This window comes from Hippoglossus stenolepis, chromosome 12 (genome assembly GCF_022539355.2).
Source record: "Hippoglossus stenolepis isolate QCI-W04-F060 chromosome 12, HSTE1.2, whole genome shotgun sequence".
NCBI lineage: Eukaryota > Metazoa > Chordata > Actinopteri > Pleuronectiformes > Pleuronectidae > Hippoglossus > Hippoglossus stenolepis.
Window position 1 is genome coordinate 5,608,970 of NC_061494.1, and position 26,965 is coordinate 5,635,934.

The 26,965-nt window shown below is 40.9% G+C and overlaps 1 protein-coding gene across 2 annotated transcripts in view; it reads left to right on the forward strand.

The window, feature by feature from the left end:
• Positions 1-1,552: 1,552 nt before the first annotated feature.
• LOC118119305 (kinase non-catalytic C-lobe domain-containing protein 1) overlaps positions 1,553-26,965 on the forward strand; it is a 38,760-nt gene continuing 13,347 nt past the window's right edge. Inside the window, exons 1-17 of one of the 2 annotated variants that reach the window (XR_004698068.2) lie at positions 1,553-2,030; positions 7,922-8,120; positions 11,524-11,582; positions 12,999-13,145; positions 14,995-15,112; positions 15,199-15,338; positions 16,213-16,848; positions 17,263-17,377; positions 18,776-18,847; positions 18,977-19,038; positions 19,132-19,290; positions 20,292-20,369; positions 21,108-21,195; positions 21,473-21,665; positions 22,591-23,306; positions 24,113-24,251; positions 25,998-26,257. Coding sequence is in view for 1 of the 2 variants with exons in the window: in XM_035173141.2 (XP_035029032.2) it covers positions 1,926-2,030; positions 7,922-8,120; positions 11,524-11,582; positions 12,999-13,145; positions 14,995-15,112; positions 15,199-15,338; positions 16,213-16,848; positions 17,263-17,377; positions 18,776-18,847; positions 18,977-19,038; positions 19,132-19,290; positions 20,292-20,369; positions 21,108-21,195; positions 21,473-21,665; positions 22,591-23,306; positions 24,113-24,251; positions 25,998-26,257 (3,286 nt within the window). In the remaining variant the exon portion in view is untranslated. The remainder of the gene's footprint in view (positions 2,031-7,921; positions 8,121-11,523; positions 11,583-12,998; positions 13,146-14,994; positions 15,113-15,198; positions 15,339-16,212; positions 16,849-17,262; positions 17,378-18,775; positions 18,848-18,976; positions 19,039-19,131; positions 19,291-20,291; positions 20,370-21,107; positions 21,196-21,472; positions 21,666-22,590; positions 23,307-24,112; positions 24,252-25,997; positions 26,258-26,965) is intronic. The other variant, XM_035173141.2, reaches the window with a different exon arrangement.

Genomic DNA, 26,965 nt, shown 5'->3' on the forward strand with positions numbered 1-26,965 from the left:
CCAAGTTATGTTTTCACCCCTGTTTGTTTGTTTTAGAACAACAACTGGAGGGATTTCCACAAAACTTGGTGAAAGGATGTGGTATGTTCCAGGAAAGAACCCATTAAATTGCGGATCTGGATCAGGGGGCGTTTTTCATGGATTTGAAAAAGAAATGATAGAATTTGAAGGGGACTGTTAGGCCTTGGTGGAGCTATGCACTGGAGTACCATTCTAGTTTGTGAAGAAGTCTTATATAAATATCTGGTTTGAAGACTTTTGTTACACTGGTACAAGGTGGAGGACTCAAGTGCAAGACAGAGACAGAGGAACAGTTCAAAAACACTACTTGATTTCAGGGTTAAGTACACAGGAGGTCAATAGTGAACAGGCATAGATAGATAGATAGATAGATAGATAGATAGATAGATAGATAGATAGATAGATAGATAGATAGATAGATAGATAGATAGAAAGCTTTCACTGTAGAAATATGTGCTAATGGAGATATTGACATACATTTGAAGTATAAGGTGATTGAAAGACACAAGTAACCGAGGCAGAGTATTAGAGCCAAATATAAATACAATATTTGTAGATAAATAACTGAAGCTATACAAAGTTGTGCAATAGACTAGCCTGTCAAATGATGGCTATGTTAGTCTTATGCACAACTTTGTTACGCTCAAAGATGAGGATTTTGTCGCCTCATAACAAATCTGTGGGCTCACCTGTTAGCAGCAGCTGACGGGGGTGGGGTTGAAATATATTCAAAGGAATTGTCTTGACAAAAACTAACAGCCTTAGTCAGTAGTCCTTAAAACAAAATATCACTTACTAACAATACTAACAATAAATATGTCTATTTGTTAAGAGTTTTACTTTCTAAACTTTAGACAAAGTACACAATGATGTGTGGCTTTTCTCAAAGGAATGACTTCAATGTGCACCTTATACTGAATCAGGAATTGGGCATGGATGTTGAACAAATACTCAAAAATGAATTATGACTCTGTTTGACTATGTTTTTCAATTACATTTTAAAATTCCATGTACCTTTAAATAAAGTTAAACTTATACATGCATACATCTGTTAAACACACAATTCAAATCACTCCAGGGCTTAACTCACACATACTCAACATGATAGAAGACCCTTCATTAAATAAGACCCTTTACATTGAACTTATGAGTAAAGTTACATGGACATTTTATTGATAATTGAAATGCATAAAGTCACCATTTTAGGCCTAATTGTTTTTTTGATTGTAAAATTGTCCCCTCTCTTTATAAACTCGATGATATTCAGTGTAAATACAGTTTATAGAAGGATATTCAATAAAGATGTCAAAGAAAGAGACTTGTGACCATTTTGAGATAACTTTCTTGAAGGTAAAGACAGTTTGTAAACGATGGGCCCGGAGTATGTGCAGTGTGGTGGAGAAATAAAACCCTGCACATAACGATGGCATAACAGGACCGAAGAGATAATACGAGCCAAGTGATGAATATGAGTCAGACTGTGTGAGCGGAGGCGTGGAGCTGCAGCCAACTGTAGCATGGACACTGTGCCAGCTCTGACTCCTCCACCGGGCACAGCCGGGACTCTCTCTCTCTCTCTCTCTCTCCCTCCCCGAGAACTGCAGCTCATGATCGGCTTCGGTGAGTCGCCTCGTTCTGCGGAGGTGTGGTAGTCATGACAGCCTCTCACACTCCTACCACCACCACCACCACCGCCGCCTCCTCCTGCCTCCATCAGCCGGCTGCAGAGGGTCGATCCCGGCGCATTGCTCTCGCTCGCCCCGCTGTCTCCGCAGCGACCACCGGCTGACTGGCCGCTGGACCTCCCCAGTCTGTGCCCGGTGCACCGGGAGAGATGCCATCTGCCTCGAGCCGTCTGGGCCGGAATCCGCTTCACCATACTTGATTGGATCAAAGTTGCTGCAATGGACACTACGGGCGGAGATGCGGCTCTCTCATACTTGGAGAAAGCTGGAGACAGAGACGGATACTACGATCTGGAACATCTGCCTCCGCTGCTGGAGGATGAGGTGAGTCGATGTTTCTTTCATTTGAAGAAGTTCTGGGTCAATGCAATCGTGATTTATTTAATAACAATCCTAATATTGGCTTCCCTGATCTCAAATTAAATGTAGGACAAGTGGGTCAATTATTCATGAGGTTTGTCCTATTGTAAAGTTCACTTCAGAAGAAACCAGTCACTCAGAATAAGAAACTCAAGCAGCTTTTGGCTCGACTGTCTCCAGTCGTCTTATTTCCTTTCAAGATGTCAGGTTTGATGATTTTAAAAAATGGGACACGAGGAGGGATTTTCCTTAAAAATATAAACCTCCACAAGTTTAAACTTTTGAGGATTTAAAGTCAGTAGCAGAAGATTTCAGTACCAGGACCAGCACCTCCCCTGCATTGTCACTGAATTATATCAAAGGTCTGAACCTAGTACACTGAATTAGAAAACTGTTAAAAAACGTTTTAAAATAATCACGTTTTCAGATTAAAGTTATCAATTGTGTTAATATAACTTGAACAAGTTTTTTTCCGCATAGCAATGAACCTGAATCCATCACTCTTCCTTCGCACTGTGTATTTTATTTTTATCACAGCAGCTCTGTCACTGTAACTGTTGGAAGAAGTAGGCTCTTCAAATCTTGAATTCAAGTTAAAGCAACAATGACCTAAAATATGTGAAAGTCCTACTATATTTCTTCCTTTAGAAGTAAAAGCACAAAAGTAATCACATTAAAATAAAGTAACAACAGCAAAGTACTTAAGTAACTATTCTATATACAGTTAAGCAGGGTTGTCACAAGATACATCTAGAGGCCCTAACATGATTATTGGACATTTATTTAAATGAAACCATATGCAAAGTTTAAAGACAAATCACTATTTCATAGAACTGCTATCATAGACGTCTAAAACAGTGTTTTATGGGTCACAGTGGGTCACAGGTCAATAGAGTTCAAGCACTGCACTTTAAAAACATTTATTTGAAAAGTAATGTTTTATGTATGCAGGGGGAGTGGTAGAAATATAAAGTCTAATGGAAATACTACAGTCCAACTGAGATACATTTCACGTCTGGCTTTAACCTATTTGATGATGAACTTTTGTTACTGTTTCTGAATGTTCCTAACTTAGTTACCTCTTGATACTTGATAGGGTTATTGCCGACATTATCAGCAGCATTATCGCTTATTCACAAAAAATGGATCATATATTATCCATTCAGTGTTTTAAGGGGGTGGTTAACAATTTTTCAAGTCTTTCTTTAATCAATAGTCAAGTGTTGTTATAAACTGACACAGGTTTGTCTTGTTGTAATCATCCCTCCCATTGACATAAGAAATCTTCTCCCAGTGAGCCCATTGAGGTGAGGGTTGGACAAACTACACAGGCCGCGTTTTATGTAAAAATATATTCCAAAGTTGATCTGATGTTAACATGAGACCTCAGTGTGAGTTTAACGTCATTGGGTGTCAAGGGATAGTGATGTGACGAGGGAATTTTGTTCTAAAAAGACAGTAACTTTGGAAGACATCCACTTGATTTATCTTAATTAGACTGCCAAAGTGCCATATTCATTGTCAGAATAGGATGAGGAATAGTTTCATCAAGAAACTGCTGTTCTAACAGTCTGACAGTTGTCAGACAGAAGTGACAAATTGGTAACATTTAACCTCATTTGCTCAGCGAGCGTCTAATCAGGAAACTGTCAAATCACTGTCATCGTTTTGAATGTGTGAAGAACTAAAGTCAAACTCAGATGCATACAGCACTGGCACCCTCTTCTACTTTTCCTCTTGGTCCCAGAGCACAAACTCAGAAAGAACTCCACCGCCAGTCTCATCAGGACCTCGGAGCTCAGAGGCAAACTTATGTAGGACAACATATTTAACTTGAGGAGGGTGAAAGAGACTTCTAGCTTTCCCCTGCACTGTTCTCAGGGGAATCTCTCTATTTCTGGGGCTGCTGCTGCTGCTGCTGCTGCTCGAAGTGGCACTTCTCTGCCCTGTAATTGTGCACCAGCCTACCGGAACACACCAGAATGCTTTGTTCCCAATCTGCTGCAACTTTCCTGCGCCTACAAGAGAGTCATGAAGCAAAACAGATGAATGCAGCTCAAAGAGATGGAGACTTTATGGGAGTAAAAATAAGTTTCCATTGAGAGTTACCCTGGTGTGGTATGAATAATGTCATGGAAGAACATGTTAACATGTTAAGGTCATGGTAATTAAAGTCCTAGATATAGTGTTAGACAGTTGCTGCTTTGTGAAGACCCCACACTCACCACTTCCACCCCTCTGTCGGAGCTGAGGACAGCTTTTGTATTCACTTGCAAAATGGAACAGAAGATGCTGTAATAATCAGAGCACAGCATTATGCAGGATGCCGGGTGGAATCTTTGAGATCACTGCGTCTACCGGGATAAATGGGGCCATTTGGTGATAGTGGATCACAGATGGTGTGTTCTTTTCGGTATGTAGAGTCCCTCCAATGAAATGGCAATACAAAGTGTTTGCATGTCTGTGCAGGATATTGTGTACTTCATGCACTAAATGAACTTGCTACTGAAAATAAATCTGAATATTCTAGTCATATAGTGTCAAAATCGGGGCATTGTTCAGGGGTAGTTTCCAAATTAAATTTAAAATCCTGCTTTTTTATGAAAAGAATCAGTTCTTCAGTGGACAACACAAAAGACAGACAGTTCTACTGTGGAAATTACTTTTGAAAGTGTCCAAAGTTTTAAAGGGGGAGAACGATATTTTTTAACCAGTACCATATGTATATAAATGTGGGTGTGTAATACTTACAAAAACTTTTGCAGTTGGTCCAGTAGATCATCTCTGCTGGCAGCCCAACACGGCTGCAGTGGCTAGAATGTCTTATGGGGCAACTGTGACAACCCATGAAATGTCAAAGGAAAGTTTTCTCACAGATAAAAGGCTCAAATTGTTATTCTGGGTCCTTGCTAAGAGTCTGGCAACACTTCTCTGGAGAGATGAATAATACAAAATAAAAAATAGTGGGCTGCTGTGCCCCTTACATGCATATATAGTGACAACAAAAACTTCAGTTAGGACGTAATTGGAAATCTGAGTCTCATCTCGTGGAATGTCGCTGTTGCCCCATAAGATTACATTGGAGCCACTGCCGCCATGTTGCTGCCGACAGAGATGATCTCCTGGACCAATTCCAAATTTTTTTTTAAATACCAATCATTTACACGACCACTTAAATAAACATAGATGTTGAAAAGTACTTCAGTAGTTCCCCTTTAAACTTTTTTCAGACAGGTCTGTTAGACATGTGAGCACCCAAATGCAGATTCCCACGAGGGCTTATCAAACACAGTGCTGTTGAATTGGGTGAAGGTATCCATAAAACACAGAAGCCAAGGCCAGACCAAAAAATAAAACTACCTCACAGGGAATAATCTTGAGGAAAATGCTGGAACTGTCACTGGGAAGCTAACAAGACGAATTAATGATGAACAACAAGAAACACAGGGTTTGAATACATCAACTTTCAAGACACAAGTAGATCTAGTCAGGGCGGGACAAGAGACCAGAGTAGGACGGAAAGAAGATGAAGACAGGAAGTTATGAGACGCACAAGGGAAATAAAACTTCACAGTAAAAGAGGAATTCAAGACTTCAAAGTACCAACAAAGATATGAATCCAAAGAACCAAACACTATGAGTCCAACAAATGATCCAAACAGATCAATTTAAAGTCCAACAGAGGGGTTGAATCAAGACAAGGTTATTCATACCAGTGAAGAGCAGGTCTGTTTATTTGTCCTAATTGGGTCTAGTGAATTTATATGATATTGGAGCGAAGCTTGGGGCATGCTGCTGGGTTTATGTTGCTCACCTTGTGTTCAACAGGACTTATGAAACTGTGAGATGGTAGAAATCTAGCATAGGTTTTGATGAAAGTTTTCACAGAGGTATCTCCCTCTTTAAAGCCCCCTCCTCTCAGATATGTCTATTGCTTATTGCTCCTTCACGCGGATGTTTGAGCTGCACTGTGCAGATGAGTATATGCGCAGAGTTTAACGCTGCAGGGCTGTTTTCACTCGCATCTACTGAAGAGGGAAAGTTTCTCTGTGCTCACTTTGCACTTTTGGACGCGAATATATGAGCAGGACCCACAAGTAAATCTGGTTTTACTTCCTCAATTCGATTTTTCCACCCACACTTTTATTTTAACGATTTAATTTTCCAGATATGATTTTCCAGCAAAATCTGAGCAAAGGAATAGACTCTTTATTACCTAGAGGAGCAACAATTTGATTTACCTCCACTCATCTTACAGCAACTGTCTCTTTCTACACCTGAGATAAATGTTGAGTTATAGTCGAGAGACAGTGTCAAGAGAGGTAGACGACTGATTACTCATTCCGCAGACTTTTCGAGGACAAATGCATCATCTACCGTTGTCAGCTGCAAGGACAAAGATGCTCTTCTGAAAGAAAACAAACAGCAAACGTATAAGAGGTCCCGTGACGAGGGAAAGATGAGTTTCTGAGCTTTAAAGTGTATATAGTTCAGATTTGTTGTTGGAAAAAAAAATGTTTTGCAGAGTAGCAACCTCCTAATAGTCAGCAACCTGGTTATTAGCTGACAGGTTTAACACCCATGTGTTAGACCACTGCAGACAAGTGTGGCAGTATCATATGCACTGCAGTTTTGCATTCATGTGATGAATTGCCTTCTATTGTCTGAGATTTAATTAAGCGAATTAGCCGAAAAACACACACACGCTGTTATCTGTTAAGAATTTATCTTAAAAATACATTATCTCTATGAACAGATTCTGCATGTGAAGAATCTTTTGTAGAGGAACAAGATTTTGGGGGCGGGAAATCTTCTTGGTTTCCATTTGTAGTTTGATCAATCACGTTTGAGTAGACTTTGGTTGCCTTTTTAATTTATCTGGATTCATGTGCAGGTAGCTCTTAATAGATATAAGCCAAAATGTCGTCTGGACTTAATAGACCTACAAAAAGAATCACTGTTTTTGATTTGTGTGGAGAAACATTTAACTTGTGTGATTTAAGAAACTAGTGGGACTGTGTATGGCAACCGGAGGACAGAGTCTGGACCAGATATCTGCCGTCTACACCCAAAAATATTGGCTGTTTCACCCAGAGGGTAATTTGTAATCAAACGATAGCCAATGGGCACCGAGTGTATAGACCTATATACATGTAGTGCTATAAAAGAAATGACTAAAAAACATATTTTGTTAAACCATGATTGTAAGTTGTGTCCATGTTGTCCAACCCCTTGAGCCTTTTTATTGTTATATATATCCACCTCTATCCCAGCTTTCTCCAGATTCGAGGTAAAACTTGACTCCCCCCAAGCACGGTAGAGAATACGAGGCCAAGAGCCATAATGCCAAACTATAATTTTGCAATCACTGTATTTACATTTTAATAAATCCGTTCCACATGAGTGAGCAGACCTAAATGAAGCTGATAGCAGGGACTGTTTTGAAAATGTTGATGGTGCATTTTGGTGCCCATGGTAGGGAAACATGGAAGCCAATAATGGAAAAGTTTAAAGTTGATTAACTATTCCTCAAACGCAACATCACGCCCCTCCCAAACTGCTCACCACCGTTTCCCCTCTAGGAGGTGCTACAGATCCTTATCCAACAAATAATCCCATTTTCAAAACAGTTTTCTCCCGAAAAAGAATTCCACTAACTTGGTTGTGTGGTCATTAATGAATAATTCTGACTCTTGTTCACAGCAAGTAATAAGTACTGAGCAACAAGAGTTCCTCATTAAAATTTGCCCTTACACAAGCATTGAGCAGGAGCACTCATGCAGTTCAGGCCTGTTCCTTAATACTAAAATTCAAATATCCTATGTTTTTTTAAACCTGTGTGTGTGTGTCCACAGGAGAACGTGTCTCTGGCAGACATCCTCTCTCTGCGGGACAGCTGTTTGTCAGAGGAGGAGGTGTGGGCGGTGTGTGCAGAGTGTGTCGTGGCCCTGCAGAGCATCAGGCCCTCCCACCTCTTTCACAGCCTGTGTATTACGCCAGACACGCTGGCCTTCAATGCCCATGGGAATGTTTGCTTCATGGAGCAGCTCAGTGGTGAGTCTACCACACACACACACAAACACACACACTTGTCTCTATGGTTGTGAGGACACTTATTGGCATAATGCATTCCCTAGCCCCTTACCCTAACCTTAACCATCACAACTAAATGCCGAACCCCGACCCTAAACCTAATTCTAATTATTCTAAGTATTGGCCCTCATAACTATAGATAGACATGCACACACACACAGTTTTTATATATATTTGTTCTATTTGAACTGTAACTAAACAACTTTCCATACATTTTGGAGGCCTTGATTTGCACTTATTCTTGTTATACTTGTTCTGATATAGGATTTAACTTCCATGCATTACGCAGTTAAGATGGACTGCAATAGTTTTGTGAAGTAGTGCATTTTTACTTTGAAAGATGAATCTGTTTCATAATGTGAATACATAAGGGATTAGGTAAGAACTGCATTGCAGGAAGTTTAGAAATGAGGTTGTCCCTTAGTAACTGCAGTATAAGCTCTCTGCTCTGTTTGACACCGGGAGAAGCCGTCGTTTCCTCGTCAGTGATTTGTTGCCCTGATCTGTATCAGCTTCAATTTGCTAATTCCTGCTCAAAAACGTGTCTCGTGTAACTTACTGGATCTGTCAGGCTTTGCCAAGGTCTGCAGGTCTGCTCTGATTCAAACCAAAGATGCATCTTTCTCCTTCACAGTTCTGTTCATCAAATATTCTATCAGGAGCTGTAGTCCCTCCGACTAGTTGTCATTTTTTTCTCTGTAGTATTCTTATCTCATTATCTTATCTTATCTCTCATTCTCATTTTACTGCTGTCTCATACTCTGTCTTAACGCTAACACACACACACACACGCGCGCGCATACATGCACTCGCGACACACAAATCCACACACTTGTGCATTCTTGTCCTTCTATCTTAGTGAGGACGGTAATTGGAACAATGCATTCCCTATACTCTCACCCTTTTGAAAAAGTGAGGACTGGCCAAAAAACACACACACACACACACACACACACACACACACACACACACACACACACACACACACACAGTGTTGCACAAATTCATTCCATGCCCTGATGCCAAATGTCCGAAATTGATAGGCATTGATTACATCAACTGTGCTAGAGTTGCCAGGGGGATTGTTGTTGTGGAAACAGCTTGGTTAGCCTATCAGCAGTCAACCTGCACAGCTCCTCTTTCTCACACACATTCAAACACACACACACACACACACACACACACACACACACACACACACACACACACACACACACACACACACACACACACACACACACACACACACACACACACAATCACACAAACAGATTACGCAGCCTTCATAGCATCCTTTTCAATGTTGTATCTACTTTGTATCTCCACACAGACGCCCCCATCAGGAACAGACACTATGGAGCAGTGTTCTGATGACTCTGTCAGTTGTCATCCTCATTTGTTGTCGCTCTTTATTTGATTGTGTTCAGTCCTTTGGCTCTGATTCATCCTGTGGAAGTAGCCGCACTGCCCACATTAACCTTTTTGTGTTCGTTGTTCATGCTGAACACTGAGCATCTGTGTCATTAATCATAACGCTACACTCTGTGCCTTCCTCGCTGCACCGTTTCCCATTGATTCCTTTTAATTGAGCTTTTTTTTGTCCGATAGCAATGAAATGTCAAGCTGATGCACACTTGGACGGCCAATCTCACGCTTCCACACAAACAGGCCGTCCCTGGAGTGACCTTGAGGGCTGCAGTGATGAATCTCAGTGATAATAGCTGTTGCCACAACGACTCATCAATAGGGTTCATTTCAGCTAATTAATCACTGCGGCGATGACGGGAACACTGTCGTACGTGACTGTGGATGAAGTGCAGGCACCACGGCAGCCAGCCAGAGCAACAAAATGTCCTCCAATGGTTTTCATACAGTGCTGACCAAAGCAAAATGCTAATTTCCCCAAGAGGCTTAGCATTGCAAACTGCTCCATTTGTGCTAAAACATGGCCGGCTGTGCTCTGTGGGAAATGTGATCGGTCCAACTGGAGAGTGTGTCGGAGCAGCGGTACTGCTCACCTCACACTACCTGTTGTGCTAAAATGCTGAAGGCATACATGACTCACCATCACCCTGGAGGCAACTGCGTCACTGACAACGGCTGTCTATATTTTCTCTCTTATTTACAGCACATTTCACTGGGTTATAGTGCCCTACCTCTAGGACTTAAAATACCTTGTCCTCCTTTAGCACCCTGGGTGACTTCCTTTCTCCTTGCTTGTTTGAACTGCCAACATTTTTTAGAGGACAAAAGAGGAGATCAAACTTGAGTTGAAAATAGAAATAAAATGGGAGAAGACCGGAAAGACAAAAAGAGAGAGGAGGAGATTCAAAAGCAAAGTAGGGGAGAAAAGGAAAGGATAGGAAAGGAGAGAGATGGTGAGGAGAAGGAAAGGAAAGACTATGAGGGAAACGGAATGTAAAAGAATGTAAAAAAAAAATGAAAGGAAAGTATAGGAAAGTTGAGGTGAAAGGAAAGGAAAGGAGGGGGAGGAAAGAAGGGGAAAGGAAAGTTGAGGAGAAAGGAAAGGAAAGGAGGGGGAGGAAAGAAGGGGAAAGGAAAGTTGAGGACAAAGGAAAGGAAAATAAAGGAAAGAAAGGAAGGTAAAAGGAAAGGAAAGGTCAGTTGAGGAGAAAGGAAAGAAAAGGAGGGAAAAGGAAAGGAGAAAAAATGTTAAAGAAGTAAAGTAACAAGAAGGAGATTAGGAGGAAAAGGCTTTAAGGAGGAGATGAAGTTAAAAAGGACAAAAGAGAGTAAGGGGACTAGAGAGATTAAAGGGATGGAGAGGAGATGAGGAGAAAGGAGAGAGACCAGCCTCACTACACCTGGGAGGGGATACCATGACTCCAGGAGACAAACCCAGATCTGTCATGACCCACTTTACCTCCTCTCCTCTAACTCATGAGAACAACCTCGTTCTCCCTCCGTCTCCACTTCCCTGAGTCCAGTTGAGGGAGAGTACAGTGACACTTTCATGTGTTTGTGCGCCTATAGCTTATCCAGCCTGTGTGAACTCTGACCTTCCTCAGGAGGAAGAGGAGGATCCCTCTGAGGCTGCCTCGGCGTCTGATCTGCAGGTTGCTCCTGTCTTGTTTGTCAGGGATTATCTCTGACACATGAATCATGCAAATTAAAGGGGAAACGGCTGCACGCGCTCGCTGTGGTTCAGCATATCCCTCTGGTTTGCATCTCATTACAGTGGATGCTTAGCTAGTAGGTTACAGTACACAGTTGACATGGCTACACATCCCAGTGTATACACATCAAACGACAAATGCACTGTATGTCCCCTTTTTATGACGTTGTGATGTGTGTATTTCAGACAAGTTTAAGGGTTAATTGGTGCATTTTTTTGGACCCGCAGATGATCCAGAAGGCTCCTTTGTTCCTCCTGAGTTTGACAACACAGGCAGCACGTTTGAGGTGAGAAACTCTGACTCTTCGTCCAGATTTGAATGTGCTCACAGCTGCACACGAGTCATTTTCACACACTTGGCCCCTGGGAGCCCAGCACACAGTCATGGGCACCTTGACGCTTTTTCCTGAATGTAGAGGAGAGGGTTGTTCCCTTTCCTCACCCATGACTCCTCCACACAAACTCTCTTGCCAATGTCAAATGGGAAGAAGCATGATCATCACATGATCGATCAGGTTTGAAACAATCCATTACCCAGGTTAGCCAATGTTACTTTCAGTGACCACTTTATTAGGTACACCTATACAGTCGTGTACATAGACAGAAGGGGGTTATGCTTTCATCTGCATTTGTCTGTCTGTCTATTAGTAGCAGGATCATGAAGAAATACTGCACCAATTACCATGAAACTTGGTAGAAGGCTGTGGTATATATATATATATATATATAGGTCAGGAAAGAACCCATAAAACTTTGGTGTAGGTGCGAATCAGGGGCAGATCCAGGAGGAACATTGTGATATAGGGCATTTTCAACATTTTTGTTGATTTCTCCGATAATAATTTGGTTCTTGATGAAAAAATCATTCAGGTTTAGGGGACTGATATTTATGAAAGTGTGTAATTTGGTGCAGATCCAAATAAAAATCCAGATCTAGCTAATTTAAATAAGGGACTTTTGGGCCCTGGAGGAGAAATGCACTCCACTACAATGCACATCATAAATGAATATACAATGAGTGTGTGTCTATGTACTGCACACTAATATATATTTGACTTTCCTGATGCAGTTCTACTATTGGGTCTTTTTGTAGTAGACTTATATTTCTTATTCTCATTATTGTGGGTTTAATGAATGTTCAAATAAATTATTTACACTCTTTCAGTAATACTGTTCTACTTTCTCGTGATTCTCACTGTCACACACATACCTTTAGATAGATTTATGTAGCTCCTGCACATGTTAAAATAAACTGTAATCTAATTTTACTGCAGCTTGTCATACTTCAACACCTCCTTTTCTCCACCTCCCTCGTGTTGTTTTTTCAAGTGTTTTTTTTCTCAAAGGAGATTTTACTAAAGTAATAGCAGAAGCAAAACCGGAGTTAAGGCCAGCTGAATATTTACTCTTCTATTTGGGTCACCCACACTGGGATCCGCCTCCCACATCTGTTTACTAAATACGTATGGGTGCAGACCACTTCACTTGTCGGGGTGATCGTTGCGTCATGGACGTGAACTCTAAAGCACCTGGTTCAAATCCACTGGTGGTAAAGAGCTGACCATAATATCTAGTGTCTGTGCAGCAAAGCAAAACAAGAGCTCCACATATATACACACAATACATGACAATTACTGGACACAACTTTTTTTTTTCTATAATCTTTCACAGATTTGGATCTCTGTTTTCTTCTCCTGCTACAGGGCCATGTTTACTCTCTGGGCTCGACACTCTCTGCAGCACTGAACTTTGTCATCGAGCCAGAGCTGGAGGCTGAGCTGGGAGAAGAAGTCCAGAAGCTGTTGGAGCAGATGCAGGAGGAGAAGCCTGAGGATAGGCCGCTCCTGCAGGTACAGAAACACTGCCGACTGCTCTCTGCTACTAAAGCTACATGGTTTGACCTTGGTGAAACAAGTGTGGAATAACTTAGAGATTTCACTTGACAATTGTGTTGTCATGGTAACTAAATAAATGTGTTTAAGGTTAGTTTTCAACTCAAATGCAAAATTTGCGCATGATCTTTATTTTATTTTGATATTTGGTGATTAAAAATAACAATTTAAATATAAAATTTGCAAGTAAGACATACATTTATCAACAAAAAATTAAAACAGGCATAAACATAATGAAATAAACACAAATAAAGAACTAAATGAATGTATTTTTATCAAATCATCATGCCCCAAGCACATGGTTGGCAGCATGTGTGGATAATGTCCTTCAAATCTCCCAGTACATTCAGATGTAGAATCACATTGGACTTTTAGGAGAATAAATTATGTTTGCAGTCGTTATGGCTTTAGCATTCATTTAAGTTCATTTCTCTCCTATGGTTAGGACTAATTGTAGTTCAGATACTGAAGTCAGCCAGTGCTCTTGAGCAGCATCAAGTGGAAGTTGTGTGTCAGTGCAAACTACATTCAGTGAAAGTGCCACAGCATGAACTTCATCGACAGGGCAAAACAAAAGCACCAAACAAAATTTTGATCTAAATTAGTTCACAATTCTAATAATAACATTCATAATCATAATAACACATGGAAAAGGTGCATGGGGAGAGAAACATATTTCAAAGGCCCTATAATATATCCGGTTAAAAGTGAAAATGTATATTTAATTATAATAATGACTTTTGGTAATAATAATAAACCTCAAACAAGTACAAAGTATGATTGACAACTGGAACGATACAGTTTCACAAAATCAACAAAAGACACAAGGGAAGTTCTTCTATGCTATGCAGCATAAACTGCATAAATTTACAAGAATAACATAAAATAATTCTAAATTCTCTAGAACCCACATTATATGTAAAGTATATTTAAAATATTAAATCTCATGATGACAAGAGATGGGTCAATAATACAGTGAACATCCACAACCATGTAATGAGATGCCTCATGGTCACTTGACTGAAACGCAGTATCTCTAATATACAATCAGAATCACTGATTCCAAATGAGAAGTGACTCTGACAGAAACATGTTCTGGTCAGATTCCTATTGTGTCTCTCAAATGTTCTCATGTCTCCAAACCGGCACCAGCCTGACCCGGAGTGTTTTCAGATTGTCTGTCCTTTTACTCCTGAACAACCTTCTACAAATTTGAAATGTTCCGTTGGACTCAAAGAGGAACCGACATGGTTTTGAAAGGTCAAGGTCACGGTCACCTGACAGGAAACTGTTGCAAACACTGAAGAATCTGAGCGTCCCCAGGAGCAACAGTCTGCTCTGCCCCCTCTTGAAGAGGGCTTTAGTGTTGTTAGTCCAGTCCAGGATCAGAACAGGGGTCCTGCTGTCTCCCTGCTAGTCCCCATGCACAGGCCCAGTAGTTTATACTGGGCTTCAGTCAACTGCCATTGCACCATGTGGGGACGCTGTCTATCAGCGTTCTTTTGGCTTTCTCCACTGAAAAAACAAGACAAAAAAGTGAAGATGGTTCCTCATTGGATGTAATGTAGGTTACAGCAGTGGAATCATGTTTGAATGGTTATTGTTAAAAATCTATTTCACCTTTTATTAAACTCCTTCAGTCTTGACAGATGTAAACTGCAACTCCACTGGTTGCACAGGCACCTGTCAGCTGCTAGTTCTACTGCCTTTGTTTAAAAAGATACAGATTTGTTGCAAAAACATAGAACACAAGCATTGAAGTGTCTTTGTTCAATACTGCAAACCTGCAAGTCTGATACTCCCACAGGACATCGTGTCTGTGGCTGAAGCACGGCTGTCTCATACCTCCTCTGCAGCTTTGTGCCGGAAACTGTCCTCTGTTGGGCGACGGGTGCTTTCCATTGAATCAGTTTCAACGTTTCAAGGTAATTTGATCCAAAATCTATGACAAGCTGTTGGTTAATCTCTGATGTGGTCTCTCCTGGTGCTAACTGTCTTTGCACATCCGCAGATGGGCAGGAAAGTTCCTGGCAGGCGAGATGGCAGCATCCCAAACCCAGATGTCTGCTGAGAAGACTGAGCTCGGGTGATAATACTGCAGACCTGTGCAGTGACACTTCTGTTAAGACAAACGGCCTGTCCAGGCAGCAGGTATGTGACAGGGTGTAGATACCAGCTGTTATAGGAAGCTGCTGCTGCAGAGGAGGAAGTAATTGAACTGAAGCAAACAGTACTGATGCTGTTAAATGAACCAGATGGCCTTGCTTAATGGTTGTTCAAGTTAAATAAGTATTTTCAGTATTTAGAAAACAAACCCGTGTGACAGAACCAGCAAAATTACAATTTGAGGTAGAAATTGGATGTTTAACTTTTGCGTGGGCAAAACTTTTTGATTGACAGACATCTGTCAGCTCTGCATGTAATGCAAGTTGCACTCTGAAACTCTTTCTCCTGTCAGACGTCTCACCATAGAGCCTTACTAACTTTTCCACTCTTCTTTAAACCAGCTAAAAAACTGTAATATTAATAGTATAGTAATAATATTGTAATAGTCATAGTAATAGTAAACAGTACTAGTATTGTCTGCCTTATGTTAAAACAGTCATGTCTTCCCCCACCAGTATCAGTGTAAGTCTATATCCACCACCTTACTAAAACCCAGAGCCAGACATAATTCCTTGATGCTAATTGACTCGGCTAAAGAGGAGAATTTTCCACCCATTGGTTTGTCATTTATACACACGATAGCACGGACGCAACTCCTAATGATGATGTCCCCATTAGCATCCCATCATTTTGGTTTGCTTTCTAACACATATCTCACAGATGACATCCTTCAGAAACCCGTCTGTATGTACTGTATACTGTAAGTAAGCTGATTAGCTACGACTTATATGACCATACCTAGATCATAAGTTAAAAGAACAGGTTTGCAGTTATCTAAACTTTCTGTTTTACACCCACTGATGTATAATTAAATTAAATAATACAACACGTGACTGAGTGTTAAGAATGTCCTCTGCAGGTGTGCAGGGGCTGGGATTCCTCTCTGTGGGCTGAGGATATGGAAACCAGTGACGGAGACGGTACAATGCTGGCAGATGAGGTGGACTGCAGGTCCCACAACAGCTCCCCAGTGAGGAGGAGGGTCCAGCAGAGGCTGAACAGAGTGAGGGGGGCTCTGAACCGCTCCTGCTCTGTCCCGGACTCCAACAACCCCCGCTGTCTATCTCCTCCAACACATGGAGATATCAGTGAACCAGTGTGCGACCTCACTGAGATAGGGGCAGACGAACACTTGAGCTGCACGTCTGTGTGGAGTGACAGGTTGCAAAGACTCAACCGGGGCCAGTCCTGTGAATGTTACCCAAACAGCCGCACTGAGGATTATGGGAATTCAGTTGTGGAAAACCAAATGTCACAAGAAAGCAAAGACGCTGCGGAAGCTTTATGCAGAGGAGAAACAAGGAGTCAAGAGCACCGTGAAAGTGAATCCAAGGACTGTATCCAGGATTTATCATCTCCGTTTACTTCCTGTCAGGACCTGGAAACAGCACAAGAATCTCCTGGGCACCAGAGCTCCTTGAGCCACGGCCTCTACATTCCTAATAACCACATGACCAAAAGCATGCTGTGCCTGAACGAAGAGTCTCAGGATGAGGTCAGCCACACAACTCTCATCCTTCCATACATAATAAAGTCAAGACCTTCAAATATTCAAGAGAACCCATCAGTGCTTCCTCATGAATATTGCTATTGTTGATCGATGTGTATTTTTTGTCCATAACTTTATTATATTTCTCTATTCTCCCTGGTACATAATGCTGAGATCTGCATAGCTTATTTTTATTTAAAAAAAAACAACCTGTCCTTTAAATTCTGCTGTACTTTTGTCTGTTAAGAAAGTACTGGCTCAGAATAGAGCATTACTAACATGTCTGCCTTTATGTACGTGTAATTGTTCCATTTGGAGTGAGGTATTGCTTCTGTTGGTTAATCAGGCCGACTGAGATCCTGCTGAAGTCTTTAACTCATGTGTTTTCAAGACTACGTTTGTTGTTCTGTTTCCATCCAGTGGATCTCCATGCGAGAGCTGCTCACACGTTGTGGACGGAGGCTGACGGCCAATGAGCTGTGGGCTCTGTGTTACACCTGTCTGTCCTCACTGCAGAGCTACATTGACTTTCCAGGTGATTTTAAACACTTTATGTATGGAACTATGTTTTAACGGCTCCTGTAAGAACAGCTGAGATCCCAAGAGTGTGATTTCCTCAAATATGTGCAGGAGATTTACTTAAGCTCAATTGCAGCAGGGAACAGGCCTTCATTTTAGACTGTCCTTTATTTCTACTTCCCTCTGTTTGATTATCATATTTTATTGGGAAGGTTGTTTTTTATGAGCTCTCGTTTGCCCTATTAAAGTAAATCAACTCAACACTTCCTTCCAGTTCAAATAAACAGACAGAAACCCTGCATTTCTTAACAGGGCTTTTATTATCTCCACCAGGAGACTAGGTTTTCAACCCTGTCTGTCTGTTTGTCGTTGGTTGGTTGACCTGTTTATAAGCAAGATTACCTAAAAGCTGCTGGACAGATTACCACAAAACTTGAAGGATGTTGTGTGGATCAGGGAAGAACCCGTTAAATTCAGGTGCAGATCCAGATTAGGCAGCAGATCTAGGAATTATTCTAAATATGAATATTGTCCAGATTGTCTTGAATATTGGGAAATAGGTCATTCTTCAATATTTTTCATTGATTTCTCAGAGAATCATTCATGAATCTTGTTGTCCCGTTTAGGGGACTGATAATTATGAGTGTGTGAAAATTGGTGCAGCTTGATTGAATTTGAGGGAATAATTGGGCCTTGGCGGAAGTATGAGCTCTACTCAGTGCCATTACTTTCATATGTAATGGATAGATATGAGAAAGATGTTGGTTCTCAGAATGATAGCAATCCTTTGATCTACATATCTTGAAAACAAATGAGCATTTTTCCAGAAACATTAAACAGTTTCTTACAAAACAAATGCAAAAATCCTAAACAGTTTCATTAAAAGAATTAATTACAAGAAGAGAGAGAAGTTAAGCTAATATTACGCATGCACAGTAGACTGAGTATTTCACAATTGTGAGTATGAGAAATTTACCTGGATAGTATAATACAACAACAACCAGACAGGTCTGAAAGACAACAATGCGAAGTAGACACACACATACGTCTACAGTGTCTGTTACAGGACAATAACACTTATATGAGTAATCCAGGAAAAATAGCTTGTGGAATACAGCATGATTATATTGTTGAATTCTTTAAATTAAATGTACATAACATGACAGAGTGTGTTCACCCTTCCTCTGCCTTTATTTGTTGGTGTTGACTGCCTGTGGCCAAATCGAAATATGCTGTTGAATAGGAGCATGTTATTAATTTTTTTAACAAATGCAAATTGTTTTCCTGTTCATTTAAGAACCAGCTTTTACAACAAGGATGGTGAATTCCAGAGGATAGAGGCGGAATATGAAAATGCTGCATGGCTTGAATATTGTTACAATTCTGTTCAGCTGAATTCTTTCTTCTCCATCAGCCTATTTGTGTCTGGACACATTGTACGTGGGCTGCGAGGGAGAGGTGCTGTTCTTGAAACCTAAAAACATAGGTACGTTTTCTTCTGTCCCATGCATTAGTTCTATGTGCTTGAATATACAATCTTTGTCAGTCTATGCGTGAGACACCAGTGTCAAGGGGCTTTTTTTTTACTTGACTAACTGACTTTCATTCTTTGCAGGACCCAGAGATGAGTTTTATCTTGCTCCTGAGTATCAAGAGCATGGCATTGTGACTGAAAAGGTCTGTCCGTCATTCAGGTTTAAAAGTAACTGTCATCGATATGTTGCTTTGGTTGTAGTTTCCTCTCCTCTACTCTTTTCTGTCTCGGCTCAGGTGTGTGTGTATGGAGTTGCTGCTATTCTCTGGTCCACGGCCAAGTTCAGTTTATCGCCGTCTCAAAAACTGCCAATGCCTCGCAAACTGAAGAGACTGCTCCTGGAGATGGCGAAGAGGACGCCCATTGAGAGACCGACCATCATTACGGCTAAGAAGGTATTTTTAAAATTTTCTCAAGGAGAATACTGAAATGTATTTCACTGTTACATTCGCTAGCAATTGATCATGTGTCTACTATCACAGTGTTTCAGCCATGCAATTACGTTTCTCTGTCCACTGTTCCCCCCCCGAACGCTCTGATTTAAACACCAAAAATATCCAATGATATTCATTTTTTCAGCTTCCTCATATTACATCTAGATCTATCAGTTTCTTATCACAAAACAGACACTGGTTTGTTTTGAATTGAAACATGATACGCTGATTGCTTAAACAAGACAGACATAAATTCCAATAAAGTCAAGGTCTTCACAAGTTTTTCCTTTGTCCACTACTTTGTTTTATGGCCAAATTCTGACATTAATTCATTATTCTATACAAATAAAGTTATTATTATTATTATTATTAACATTAAGAATGCTAACATTAGCATTTAGTTCAACACTTCACTTCCTAAGAATAGACATTCACACTGAGGACAGGACAGAAAAGTAACTTTTAGATAAACCCATCTGAACCCCCAATAATTGTACTTTTGTTTTTTATTTCTTCTTATTAATTTTGTACTTTTATTTGATCCGTTAATGCATTTTGAATTGAATGTACCTCCATGAAAGGTTTGCTATAAATAGATCCTGATTTAATTTTGCATATCACTGTGCAAACATCACAACTTCACAACCCTTTACACACAGGCATCGCCTTTTTGTTTTTAGAAGAAAACCACTTGTAATTTAAATATAGTGAACCCAATTTGTCAAAGTGCTTTGCCATTTTCTCAACCAAGGACTCTTCTGCAAAAACACCATCATTCACTGGGATTCTTCTGCTGTCACTCAGTCGTTGAGTGGCTGCTAGTTTTAGAAACACTGGCTGTTTTTCATTTAAACAATGCTCCAGTTATGTCAGAGCAGAATTCATTCTGACATTATCGACGTCTGTGTGTGAAGTGTGCTGCATTGTTGTCACACTTGTTTTCACGTGGATGTGTTTTCCAGAGCTGTCGTGACTACTTATCACGTGAAGGGACAAATGCAGAGACTGTGTGGAACAACCTGATCAGCCTAGTTCACCCGGTAAGCTTCCCTCTGTTTCTCTTCCCAGATTCAGCCACACTTTCATGTCTTCATTTGAAATCTCAGGCTACACCCACACTACTTAAACGCAACACTGCTGCGGATACGTCTGGCGACACTTCTCTGAATGCATTTTATCCTGAATGGGCAGAAACTTAGGCATTTTGAAACAATGACGTAGACACTCACAAGCGCTTGCTGATTGGGTCTTTTTGGTCATCCCAGGCTCCTATCACATGACCCCCTTCTGGAAGAAAACAACCACCATTAGCCTCGGCTGCCAGTGTAAAACTCAACATGGAAAATCAATTACAAGCGTTGCTGACCCTGATGTTATGTGACAACAGCCGTTGTGCAGTTCAATTCTGCATCTTACAGGGACACTACTACTTACTTGTTCAAGAGACGAGCTATTATTCGTGCGATCTGGGACAATTCCAGTGTCCAGCGCCTCACACATGCCTTTCTGTTTGCACTGGGACATGTGTGCACTGGGACATGTGCCCAGATGTGCATTTTCAGTGTTACTATGGACTGGGATCAAAACAGATACAGATTCAAACTGATACGGAGCCAAAACACTTGTGTGGACAGAGATCGTTTTAAACAGGAACACAGTAGTATGGATGAAGTGTGTTTTTTGTCAATTGGTCAATATTTTAATGTCTGAACCGTTTCATCTCACTGAAAAATAAAATTGTTTCTCTCTTGTAAGGAACAAGTTCATTTGTCTTTCAGCCAGTCTCAGAATCCACTGATGCAGAAGATTTGAGTGCAACAGAAACTCGTCACAGCTCATATGAAGAGTCGGAGCTAAACAGCAGCGGTAGGACAGCTTCACTTAATATCGATGACCCTCATGCATTAAAGGTTCCCCCCGAAATGTACATATTATACACTGGATGTGTCAAGTATCATGAAAACCCTTTAACATTCATGATTGAAGGTAATTCTCCTAAAAATCAAAAGACATCACGGCTGTTGATTTAATTCACCGGTGCAGATGTTCCTAAATTATTACACATTTTGTGTAATTTACAGACGTTCCCTGCATGAGACAATATCACTGATATTGTATCTGGCATTGTTGTAACTGTGTGTAGGCTTTTTGCCCATGGCCACTGAGAGCCGCTTGGCTCCTGTGCCTGGCCCTGTTCCCCACAGCTATCCACTCAGCAAGGGACAACAACTCCCAGAGGCCTTCACTTCCACCGCCACTCACTTCAGCCCCATCGTCCTGACCAGTGAAGGGGACTCAGAGGAGGAGAGCCACAGCGTTGGAGCTGCCACTGAAGGGTACAATGTTCCAAAAACAATATCTATTATTACAGCACATTTCAACTGATGCTTTTTCATAAAATGTAAAGGAATAGTTTGGCGTCTTGGGATATACACTTTCTTTAAGAGTTTCTTTGAGAGTTAATATTGAGGGTTAGCTTCTCTTGGCTCAAAGAAAGAAAGAGGGGAAACTTTCTGTCTGTGTCCAAAGCTAAAACAAGTCCATCAATCAACAAAACCTACTAACTCCACAATTTTGGTTGAACAAGGAATAGTGCAGTTCTATTTCTGAGCCTGCTGATCTCCTGCTGGCTCTGCAAGCACACACTAACGTCATTACATAATTCACTGATACATGTTTATAACCAGAATTTCCACATTTTATTGGACTGGATGAATCTGATTGTACAAAAAGTCACTTTTAGGCTTTTATTAATGTACAAAGATATAATGTATATAAGTGATCTTTAGAGGGGCTGGTAGCTTCCTTTGGAACTAGCCAGGATAGCAGTTCCCCTACTTTCAGTCTTCATTCGGCTGTTTTTAGTCTATGAACTAATGAGCTATAGCTGGAATTACCTCAGCCAAGGATGTGATGTTTTCACCCCTGTCCATTTGTTAACTGGTTGTTGTTTTTTTTAATTATGCCTAAAACTGCAAAATGTCCATGTAACTTTATTACATATGTTCAATGTATAGGGTTTTATTTAATTAGGTGTTTTCTATCATGTTGAGTTAGTGTGAATGAACCAAATAACTTCAGAGTGATAAGTTAAACTTATACATAAATATATACATTGAACACACAATTTATTGAATCAAATCACTCTCATTTTAAACTCAAATCAATTTAAGCAGTTAAAATAATATCTACACAAAAAGCTTTGCAGATTTATTAAGAGAAAAAAAGTTTAAACCTCATCGGCAACTGTTTACCTTGCAGGGATGTGGATGGTTTCACAGAAACCAGTGAAAAGATGGAGGAAAATGATGTTGATTTCTCTCCACACTCTGAGTGCCCACATCCAGCACAGACTGAGCCCAATCTACATACGGAGGAGCCGCCTGTTTATCAGCCAGTCGTAAATACAACTTCTTCAACCTCCAGCGCCAACATAAAGCTCCACTCTTCATCTGTCCTCCCTGATATTTGTTGTCTTGAAGTGTCTCTTCCTCAGTCTTTATCCACCAACCTCAATGGCTGTGGTGTCTTCAACAATTACCTCTTTTGTCAGGATCCCACAACAGGACATCTTTCTTTAGTGCCTGTGCAGGTCAGGGCTCCCGAGTCTCTCCTCGGGTTGGATATAAATCTCTCCCTGGTCCCACAGCCTCTGCAAGGATTAATCACAGTTCCAGAGAACACTGAAGGTCCGTTTATTAACTGTCTGAATGTGCCTGTGAGGCCGAAACCCCAGGATTATGACCCGCCATCCAACGTCAGTGGGAGCTCCATCATTTCTGACAGCCGCCTGGAGCGCAGCGTGACCAGAGTTTTAAATGGACAAACAAATCCGGGGACACGAGTCGAGAGGCAACTTCCTGCAGAGTCCATCCCCCCCGAAGTCCACCCTGCCTTACAGGAGGTGATCGACCTGCTCAAAGGAGAGTTTTCACTTGATGGGTGTTTGGATGATGGACAAGAGGACATCGCCATGGGTATGTATCCTTCGATGTCATGTCATTGTACTGTTGCTTCATTTGTACCACATAAAACCTACTATATCCACAAGCGCCGGGTGATATGGGCAAAAATTATATCAAAATAAAAAATGTATCAGTCGATATTGACAGTTCATGCTCCTGGGGGAAGGTGGTGGTTTTGAACTCTTCTCTATGAGCAGAGAATGAAAAACACTTGATAAACAGCAAAACATTTTACAAACCTGATGCCTCTGCAGTTGTCAGGAAGATACAATACGATACGATAATGATTTATTAGTCCCACAACTGGGAAATTTGCTGTGTTGCAGCAACAAAGTACACAGTCAAAAATAGACGTCAGTAAAAGTAAGTAATAAGTAAACTTGCAATATAAACACAAGGAAATATGAAAAGATAAATAGAATAGAAAAAAAATATATATATATAGTCAGAACAAAATATATACACAGAAATGCACGCTTGGAAATTAGTGTGTCAGTACGATGTGGTGAATTAAAAAAACAGTTGCAGACTGCTGGTGTAATTTATGGAGGACGTGGAAGAAGACATGCTCAACACCTAGGGATGCCCCTAGGTGAATCTATAACACGGGATCCATTGACGTCAGTATAAGTGTCAATGCACATGGCAGAAGTAAACTACGCTGCTGCGGTTTCACAGAGAAAGGAAGCTCTTATGTGTGAGTGGGTTCTAAACAGCGTGGTGTTTGTTTAGTCCCATTTATCATCGTCAGTGTGGTCATGTTTCAATAAACAACAAAGCTACGTCCATTTGAAAGTCAACTTTTCGTCTTTTCCAAGGGGAGTACATCTTCCTGTTGAAGGACCTCCAGTACCACACGTTTGCCTGTGTTGTGAAGGAGAGGTTCGGTGGTCTGTACTGGGAAGACGACTTGCTGGGGGTTCTACACTGCCTCGTCAACTACAGCTCATCAACACTGTGAGTAGGGCTTCAAACATTTGTCTTTAACTAACAAATAAGGTAAGAAAAGGTGTGCAAATATTTATTTTACAGGAGATTCAAAATTGACACTTCAGCACAAAAGAGCAGTGCAAATATATAATAATAGAAACAGAATCTAAAATAAATAAGGTAAAAATAGAAATAATATACTATGTAAGGCTGTTTTATAAACATGCAATATAAAAATAAAAGTTTTGTGATTGCAATTTGTCCAAATTCTTTTATAATTTGCAAGCAGTCCTTCTCAGATGTGGGTTAGGGTTGGATTTGGTAGGTCAAATAAAAATTATTAGCAAATTGGGAGAAAAGACATCCATCCATCCATTATCCATACTGCTTATCCTTTGGGTGTCGTGGGGGGTCTAAAGTGGGGGGGGAGCTGTGCCACCAGCTGTACATGCTTCAGTAATGCTGCTATCTATTGACTGTAATTGTAACCACTTTTTAGAAGCTCAGTGGGATCACACTTCACTAGTGTAGCAGCAGTTACATGTTGTGATTTAAACAGCGGTGGGCTTTCACACAGAACCACACAACAAAGACATTTCTCCTGTGATTACATCATCATTTCTTGCCACAGTACGACATGTGGGAAATTTCACATGTCACTTAACTAACAATGGCTGAATCACTCTCAACACAGTTCAGTTTTTATTCTTTTGAATACATCAGAGGGTGGGTTTTCCTGGTGAATCGAATCACCACAATCAGTCACAACATTAGGAGATTATAAGTGATAGGTGAAAATATTTGATTCAATTGAGAATAGATATTTTGTGTGGTGTAAACACTGAGGGAACCCAGCTGGGCCCTCATCTGTTCAGATTTTAAATGTATACTCACGTGGGTTGTGAAGAACATGACACACAGAATGATCCAAGTAAACATGACCTGCACGTGCACAGCGCCCATACACAGCATGCAAATGAGAATTTATACAGCGTGCACTTCATACGTAAACTTCAGTCGGCAGCTCAGGTGGTCCCTATGGTAACAGCCGTGCAGCATGTTTGTTAGTGCTCAGGAGAACGTCTGGATACACTGAAGATACATGTAAAGCCTCATCTGCATTGTTACTGATAAGTGGCACTGGGAGTGTATGAATGAATACATGAGTGAAGGCAACGAAGTCCATGCTTCGCTCTTGTCTCCCTTCATTTGTATGTGAGCCGGAGACGAGCGGAGGGTCGAGCCTGCCAATTCTCCCAGACATCTTTTTCATCAAGCCGTTGCCATGCTCTCATGCTCAGGGCACCGTGCTGAGAGACCCCATCTTAATCTGCTGTGGTAGTGAGACACTTTGCAGGGAGAGGGAGAGAGAGAGAGACGCTGTTTTCCAGTGGCTGGGGGCTCGCTCTCAGGGCTCAGCTGTGGAGTTTTTTTTTTATTTTATTTTTTTTATTCTGACTCCAGACAGGGAAGAGAGGCAGAACTGTATCCACTGAATTGAGACATGATCCATTCTAACTGTTGCACGGATTGGAGCGAACGTTGTTTGGTCTCAGGCTGCAGTTAAACTTTATGGATCAATGGGTGTGTGACCTGCGAGATGTTTTATGTGATGTCAAGTGTTTTGCCATCATCATTTGTATTTTCTTCAAATATAAAAATGTTCATACTTAAATATTATTGGTATTATTCTTTTAATAGGTTCTGACTGTCATTAACTTTGAATAGTATGCATGTTTTTGTTTTTTTTCTCACCTAATTCACCCCATACAGCGGCTCTAATGAGCATCCTCCATCAAAGGCTGTGAAAAGGGCAGCCCGTACCCCACCTTTAATTGCAGCCGTGTTGAGAGGAAAGACAGAAGTTTGCTTGCACGGCCATCTCGATCTAAATGGAAACATTAACACCTCCGGTCCTGCTACGATGGATTCTATGGAAGAGGCCGAAGCCCGCTCCTGTCATGAAGAAAACGAGAGTGCACTTGGAGATGTTGAAGTAAGATCGGAGCAGAGTCAACAGTGCATCAGTCAAGGTAGGAGACCGACTTTCATGTTGACTTTGATATGTGTTCCGATCAAAGATTTTGCTCAGGGGGTTGGTTTCTGATGATTGGTTCAATTTCAGCTCCCTTTCCAAATTTGTAAAATGCAGATTTGTCAGAATTTAATAAATATCTAATGAATCCTTACATTTCCTGATTTGAATGTTTCCCAACCAAACATAGTGGAGGGGCGCTGACAACTATGAAACTGTATTTTTACTAAGAAACTGTCTCCCTATGTAAATTAAGAGGAATTAGTGGATGTTTTTTCAACACTGGCTTCAAATTAAAAAACACTGTTGAGCACCAGCCCCGTCTGTGATGAATTATTCCTCTATTTAGCCTCTGAGTAAAGTCCTAGGAGCTGTGAGCGGCTGCTGGATGCTCTTCTTAAGAGTGTGGATTTTCGTTTGAATATTTTGTATTATTTTTTTCTCTCCTCGTTCCAGAAGCTCAATCCTGACCAATGATATTCACACACACTCACAAGCTCTATCGTACGTATTTTTGGTGCTATTAATATACGTGAGACATGGGGTCTTGGTTACAAACAGGCTCTTGCAAGATACTTGAGATAAAAAAGATAGTGATAGAACGAGTTGAACTGCCTTTAAGCTCATCTGTTCAACAGTGGCTTCATTGTGCAGCCACAACAGGGTGAGCACTAACTACCCCCAGCACCACCCTCTGATCTCTCTC